The 8,386-nt window shown below is 33.6% G+C and overlaps 1 protein-coding gene across 2 annotated transcripts in view; it reads left to right on the top strand.

The window, feature by feature from the left end:
* Positions 1-3,366: 3,366 nt before the first annotated feature.
* Positions 3,367-8,386, top strand: part of RB195_021441 (uncharacterized protein) — a gene marked incomplete at both ends in the record, with an annotated part of 9,056 nt that continues 4,036 nt past the window's right edge. Inside the window, 5 exons of one of the 2 annotated variants that reach the window (XM_064208170.1) lie at positions 3,367-3,534; positions 3,594-3,649; positions 4,711-4,745; positions 4,861-4,937; positions 5,087-5,176. In XM_064208170.1, coding sequence (XP_064064050.1) covers positions 3,367-3,534; positions 3,594-3,649; positions 4,711-4,745; positions 4,861-4,937; positions 5,087-5,176 — 426 coding nt within the window. Of the gene's footprint in view, positions 3,535-3,593; positions 3,650-4,710; positions 4,938-5,086; positions 5,177-8,386 lie in introns of those variants that run through there. The other variant, XM_064208169.1, reaches the window with a different exon arrangement.

An 8,386-nucleotide genomic window follows, 5' to 3' on the forward strand; every position in this document is an offset into this window, starting at 1 on the left:
TTTTTTCCCCAATAGCGTTTAGAAATCGGATTAAATTGTATAGAAAAAGTAGAATGAATATTTTGTTTTTCATATGAGATATGCGATCTCAATAGCAATCCTCTTCACGTGTAGAGTGAGTGACTTTCGGTTCGCGTTAGCTTTCAAAATCACCAGCCGAGTGGTTTGAGATTCCTCGTGGAATTGCTCGCTACGAAATTGGATCTGCCTCCCAAGAACTACGCTCATGCTTAAACATTCGGTCACTTTTATGTTTCCAATAATATTTTTTCTCAATGTGTTTTTTTTTTTCAAATACGTTCTTATACTTTTTTTCTAAAAAAAAATTAAATATTCTAGATGCCACAGAATTTTGTTGAACGGGTTGAACGGCTTGCGAATGGCCGTTTACATGGCAGATCACTGCTAATGGATCTCGAACAAGGTAAATTTTATATTTCTAGATTTTTTAAATCCAGTTTTATCATCCTTTGACAGTTATTCTATAAAATATTGGTTCGTTGAGTCAATTTCTTTTTTTATCTCATGTTCTACAAAAGCTAGTTGTATTAGTTAACTCTTAAGTGTTTTTAATGATTTAAAAGTAAACAAAGTTCTTGTAGTTTGTAAATAACTGCTTCTCTGACAATTTCTATTCATTTACAAGTTCATACGCACTCCCTACGTTTTCAAAAACCACACAACTGACGATGAGGAGCTCGTAATTATTCCGGGCTCGTTTGCTTTTGTGATTTAGGACAGTCTGGATTGTTGGCGAAACGAAAGCAGTGCTGTTTCTGAGTCTATCCAACACATCCGTTTTTTTTTTCTTCTCACGTACCTTCCACCTACGCGCTTCTATATGCTCCTGAAACTTTCTAATATCATAATAATATCAAAAATATAAGCATTTCTTGCTAACAATTTCAACTTATCATTTTTGTCATGATTAAATGAAATAGGGCCAGCTACATTAAAACTATGGGAACTCCTTCAACTCAAGTTCCCGAGAGCGAGATGTGAATTTTTAATGAAACTTTCGTGGATGCTTCATATCCTGGAAAACTCTTTTTTTTTTGGGAGGTAAAACTTTTTCAAAGGCAAAACACTCTTTAAAAAATTAGGTGTATTTATGAGGTGGTCGTTAAGTCGTTACATTATACTTACATACCGTATGATTTTAATAGTTAAGCCTCTGCGTACCGTACTTCACCTGTCAATCAATGAATTTTCCATTAATTTTTAATAGTTCGCACTACTTTAAATGGTTAAATGGACACAATTTTAAATGGTTTTGAAAAAAGTCTCAAGCTAAAAAAAATTTAGCTCAAATATATTTTTTATCTGGATGAAAATCTGAGCATAACAGACATTAATTTAAAGCTTCTCATCCTCTCTGATTAAGTTAGTAGATACGACCTTAATGTGAAGTATTCATCTCTTCCAGATGCTCAGCTATCTTCCTGAAATTGAGAGGGAACATAATTAAGCGTGGAACGGTTTTTTAACGGTCGTATCCCAAAAACATCTGGATCTAAACTTCTAATTACTCTTGGATATAAACTACAGACATGTCTTTTCTCTCATGGGAGAGATATTTTAGATTTTGAAAAAGGCTATTAAAATACGATCAGTGAACAATTTGACGTGAAAAATGAGGGAGAAAAGAATAATCATCCAGAAAAATCTAGGTAGCACATCTTTTCCAATAGAACTTTACTAGTTTTCTTTACTACCAATTTTTTGATACAGTTTCGGAAGTCAACATAGTAGTCATAACAAATTTTCGAGATGTTAATTTTAAATCTACGTTTGTCGTTTACTAAAATTTCGTCAGGGAATCCCCGATCCTCTTAACAGACCCAGAATTCTTCCGACATTTTTGGATATTCCTGCCTTCTATGCTATCAATTTCCCAGCGAATCCTAATTGACATCTGATCTTAAGTTGTCATTACGGCTTTCGCCGAACGAACGTATAACGAACGAAAAAATGAATAGAACAATATTCTTCATCTCTAGTAATAATATTTCAATGTCGATAGCTCAATAATTTTACAACAGTAAAAAAACACAACTGTGTTAAATAGAATAGAATAGAATAGAACAGTGCTTCACACGCTTTTTCCCGTGAACTATCGATATGTGACACGAATTCTCTGCGAATAGAAGAGAAACAGATATAGCTATTATGATATTTCAAATAAATATTGATTTGTGAATTTTATGAATTAATTTTTCGATATACTAAAATTTGAACACATTCCAATTTATTTGTGTAAATGATTCTTTTTGTTTGTCACAAGATTGGGGTAAAATTTTCGTTGTTTATTTTCAACAGCAGTTCCCAGATGTTCATAGCGAATGTCATCCACTTGTTCAGCTTCTTCTTCTTTTTTTTTTGGTATATTTTCTCAACCTCTTCCCGAAGGACAGAGAAGATGGATAGCGAAATACACATACGTTTAGGGAGAAATGATTGTGTTCGTATGTGATGAAAGACGTCAAATGATGAAGGGACATTAGTGGAACGAAAATGTGGTACATAAAGAAATATGTTGTGAAATATCCGTGGAATTCCCATCCATCTATTCTCATTTTCTAATAAACGCTGGGAAACAAAAAAAAAAACTGACAAATAATGTTTAAATCGATTTCTACATGGAAATGAAATCTCTAGGAATTTCAGGGAAGAAATTTTAGTAATGTCTAAGATTTAGAGTATGTTTGGAAATGTTGAACTAATTGAATTTTTCACATCCGAAGTGGAGGGGGGGGAGAGAACCTTGTTGTTTTGTCGCCCGCCTCTCTCTGCCCTATGTGTCCTGCGTGCGTGCCCTGGCTGCAGCAGCACGCCTTCATCCACATTCCGTTCTATCGTCGTCCACAAAAGATTCAGGCATAGAGCGCTCTGATCAAACCTATTCGCAACCAACGTTGAACGTCATCGCTAGACGCAAATCATTTAGTGCTGATTTTTTTTATTAAATCTACTAACTTCCTATTCACTACCTGTCATCACTTCTCAACTGAATCGTGACTAATAAGCCTGCTTCATCGCTAAGGTACGCATAATTTGATACGGCGCTCCGCTCACAATTCCCAACCGATTCCCGGTCGGTGCCATTCCCTCTCCCCTCAACCAATGATACCTCCACTGAGCAACGACTACTTCCCGACAATGACACATATGAAATATGTGTCACTAGGAATGTAATTTGCTGTTTATGCACATTTATTGATTATTTAACCGACTGTCATCTGGGAACATAAGAAAACACGCAGCTGCGCGTTGTGCGTTTGTGTGTGTGTTTGTATTTGGGCGGAATCAGCACTTAAAACGACGAAGACGAATTCATTCCGTTCCTAACTGAATAACCATCGAATAATGCGTAAAGCAACTGCTGTCGCACTTTCACCTTCTGTAGCCAATCTATTGGCAGCTCAACGAATGTTGGATTTGGAAGAGCCGCTTGTCAAATCGAAGAAGTATCCGTTTTTTAAAACTCCAAGGATTGGCTCAAGACGAATACGTAATCGACTTGTACAAAAACAGGTATCCTTATGCCATGTCAACTAATCCTGACCAGCTACCGGATGATTTATTCTATTCAGGGTATTTGCAATATAAGTTTGAAGAATGTTCCAAAACAACGGCGGAAATATTTCAGGTGAGCTCGTGTTGTCGATTTTAAGGCCTTAACTAATCCTTTTACAAAACTTCCCGCTCAAATCATTGACACGGCTCCGAGGTATTCTAAGGTCAAAAGAGAAAAAATCACCAATACGCATAATAGCAGCACTTTAGCAGCACTTGCTGATAACGGAAATATTTACGCGAGATTTTGTACCATTCGAAGCTTACGCTATGCATATTTTCAATAATTAAATCTATCATGGACATTTTTTTAAACCTTCTCCAAGACGAAAATCTACAAGAGAATACTGGTATCCAGGGGAATATATGAAATGAAATACAATTGGAAGTAAACAGTATGGAATTCATTTGAATAATGAGTGCTATTACATATGATGGTTATAGCTCATATAAATCCATTTTTTTCTAGGATCATAAAATTTTTCTTAATAGCTTTGCTTTTGTATTAACAATATTGTCAATAGGATTAATATGGTACTACGTCAGTCAATTACATCTCGAAACGAGTAGTGCATCCTTTAATAATGTACATGTTTTAGAGTCCGTCTTTAAATCTTCCTACGGTGGTGGGATACTTCAGAAAATATTTTGAAGCTCTAAACTTCGTCTCTCTTCTTTTTTTTTGTTGCGGTGGTCTATGAGCACTTTATGCATCTTCAAAAGTGCAAACCTCTTACCGTAAAAAATCGCTCCTTTTTTTGGATTATTTTCAAAACCTCATAAGCAAATGAGCATGAGGAGATTAATTCCACGTAACCATAGAAATGGTTCTGCTTGAGTTATTCTCATACTCATTAATACTTCTTAGATTTTTTTTCTGTTTCACATTTTATCACTTTTAAAACTATCATTATAAAAGAAAAAAAATTCCTGCAAATATTGCAGTAATGACTGATTGTGTCCCAAAAAAAGTTAGCACATTTAGTGGAAAACTACTTGAACGCAATGCTACGTTCGTACATATATCTGTGAATAATTAGAGGATATCGATAGAATTTTCACTACTACTCTTCTATCCGGGAATTTAGTAGGGAAGTAAATATTGAAATATTAAATTTATTATAGTATTTTTAGTGATATTTTCACAACGGTGATTGAGATGAAATGGCGTTGGTGTTTGCTGTATTTCTCGTTGTCCTTTCTTATCTCATGGACATTTTTTGCATCACTTTATTATTCGATTGGAAAACATCACGGTGATGTGGATAACCGTTTTAATGTCAGTTGGACACCGTGTATTGTTAATGTACATTCGGAAATCAACGCCTTCCTTTTTTCCTTCACTACACAAACAACGATTGGTGAGTGATAATATTTAACTTTGCGCTTTTTTTCTACAAACTCAACGGATCTAACATCACTTTCGTTTCGTAAAAAATACATATTTTCTTCATTTTTCTAGAAAAAAAAAAGAAAGAAAATTTACTTTGTCATCCGTACATTGTTTTAGGATATGGATTTCGGTGAGTTATATGTCAACATTCTCTCACATATCATTTTTCATTACAATTCTTCTAAGTTGTTTACCTGTTTACCTGCGGTGAGTGATTATTATTTCTATTCGTGTCTGTACATAAGAACATACCAAATTTTCTTGGTGCAATCATATTGTGAATACTCACCACAAATTTATAAAACCTTTCTCACATCACAATTCTATGAACAACAACAAAAAAACTTTTTTGCATTTAATATCCTTCTATTCCATAAATTCCCACAAAAAATTACATTCAAGACGTTGTCAAATTAAAATTCATATTCTTTTGCTCATGTCACAATTCTAACGAAATTTTATTCTATTCCATTCCTTCGATTTTTTCATATTCATCAACAATATTTCATACAAATCTTGAAGGAGGAAAATCCTCCTTTTGGTGCATAGAGGGATCATTTATCATGTATTACCGTAATCTAGTCTAGAAATGAAGTGCAATACTATAACGAGCCAAGGAGAAGGGCATGTTCTAATCCTTCAATAACGATATTTCAGGAAGAGAAGATGTTTCTATTCTCATTAAATGAACACTCTTCTATCTTCATTCGTTGCCTTGTCATGTTTTTCTAACGGAAAACATCACCTAAAATCAATATCTTCATTGCTAAATTATATCCTGTCATGTTTATGGAAAAACTCAGTCAATTGGCGTCTGAAATTTTTCTCAGAATATTATTCTGCTCAGGAAACTCATTTCAATAAGTACAGGAAAAAATAGTGGAATATTTGTAAAAAAAATTGGAACAGCTAAAATTTAAGCAGCTTTATTAAGTGCTGAATGCTTGAACACATTTCTTTTCATTTCCAAAAAAAAATGCAATTTTGTGAATACCAAAATCTAACGGAAATCACAGGAAAGTAATCGCTTTTTTCTTCGACTTTTTTCATAACTCCGTTTAAGCGCAAGGTAAGTTATGTGCTAGTTCATTTCACGCAACGGAAATGGTGACGACAACTGCGTTTTTTTTGTTGAGACAAGAAATAATAAATTTACACTAACTTGTATTTGATTATCTTTTTTGTACGTTTCTAAGGTTGTTACTCACTGAAAACAGTGAGAAACTAATTTGAAAAAATCTCATTTTGCTTCATTAAAGGAGAAAATTCCTGGAATTATGCTCCATATCTGATTTTCATTTGAACAGCATTTATATTTCCTGATTATAGCGTTTCTTGTACGTTTTTTTTACCAAATTCATTCATTATAAACTATTTGATCTCCGCAGAAAACCGCCTAAAGAAAAAAATTTGAAGAGAATTTTGAAAAATACTGGTTGTAATTTAAAGCATATTTCTACTGGTACACATCCTAATATCCTTAAACGAACGTCTATTTCGTTTGCAAATCTAAGAAGAAAGCAACAATTTACGTTCTTAAATGCAATCAGCATCCAGACGGGACGAGCAAAGACTAGATTTCTTTTTCCAATGACTCTATGAATGGTATCGTTGGATTGGACTAGTTGATTGAAAACGTCCAGATGAGAATAAGTACAGCAAATAGTTTATCCAGAACCATTGTGGATATTCCCCTCCGTTTAAATCGCAAATATTCCCGGAGCTAAACATCTTTGTTCCGTTGAAAGGTGTACCCAAACCAGTTCTCAACAATTAGGCCGTCCACTGAAGCGTAATACTTAACTTTTCATGTTCCTTTATTTTGAGAAACTTTCCGAAAACTGAAGAAAATTAAGTCTTCGTGTTTTTTTTTTGAAAAAGAAATTTCGTTGCATGATAATCCAAGCATATTGCAATAGAAAATCGATCCATAGATTTATTCACGAGACACAATCCAGAGTTTATAAATAGTCCATGGAACTACGATGGCGTTGAATCCTATTAGACGCTTAGCAGTGTCAGAACTCTGTCCATCAAAAAAAACTCTCAAATTAAATCTGCATTCAAATTACACATGTTTTCTCTCAAAAAAACATTTAAAATGTCATTCCAGGATAATCGTTTCCTGCTTTTCTATTCAGATTTTATGAACAGTATTGCTTAGTCTACTTTTACTAAATTAATGCAAGTATGGACGTCTTTCTGCTATAGTGGGGAAAGCTTGAGCCGATATCTATGGAATCAAGGGAAAATCCATGATGATGTCCTGGAGTCATTAGAAATATTGAACGTCTCTACACTTCAAATCGTGATGTACAGAAATTAAGGTAGAAACCTCTTATATGCAGCAAAATCAAAAGTTTTGTTTTTTTTTATAAGTCTTAACTTTAATAATTATTACGATTCCTCATAATATGGACAATATATTTAGATGGAACTCTAGATTTGCGTATTTATGATAGGAAAATCACCGTACATGCATCCGTGAAAGAATTCTTTTTCCTAAATTCAGAGAAAAAACATGAAGTAAATAGAGAAAATAGAAGGATTAAGAGTTTGTTTAGGAAAAAAGTCAGTTTCAGTGATTTTTTTCTATTTTTATGAGAATGGCAGTGATCAGGAGCAGTTAGATCTCAAGTTACAACCAGGCAAAAAGAACCTTCATCAGTAATTAGCCTAAAATTGACATGTTCCTGGAAAATAACGTCCTGAAGCTTTTGTTTTTATGTGAGTTGCGTTTTTTTAATGTGTTTTGCCCCCTAGAGGTTTGTTCAAGGTTGTTTGTGTTTTTTTTCTTCTTCTCCACTAAATTAGTTTTCTATGTTTATCCTTAACTGTTCATTACCTTACATCCTGATTTTTATCTTGATTTTTTTTAGCCGATCCTAAAAGACAGACATTCAACATTTTCGTAAATTTCTTTCTTTTTTTGGAGGTGAAATTGAGGTTTTCATCTTTGTGTATGTATACTAGATCCTTCTTATATCATCGATATTTATGGAAGAACTCACGTGTTTAAAATATCGCTTCTTTATCACATGAACTGTTTCTAACATTTTTTCTAAATTTCTAGATGAGATCTTTTCGGAAAAACACAAAATTTCTGAGGTTACGTGTTCAGTTCACGTATCTACGGAAATCGTAAAAAAAATTAAAGGTCTCTAAAAAATTCGAGAAAAAAACATTTATGAAGTGGTCACTTTGGATTTTCTTCACATAGTACCAAGCACTTTTAGCATTATTTCTTATGTAATTCTACCAAAAATCGTGGAAACCGGATAGTTCATAACTTTTTTTTGGCGTTCCTCACTTTATAATCTATTCATCCAGACTCGTTTCCATGAGTTGACCTCGATTGAATTATCCAAAAGAAATTACATTTGTATGGATTCGAAAAGATGAAAACATGTCTGATCT

This window comes from Necator americanus, chromosome X (assembly GCF_031761385.1).
Source record: "Necator americanus strain Aroian chromosome X, whole genome shotgun sequence".
NCBI classification, from domain to species: domain Eukaryota; kingdom Metazoa; phylum Nematoda; class Chromadorea; order Rhabditida; family Ancylostomatidae; genus Necator; species Necator americanus.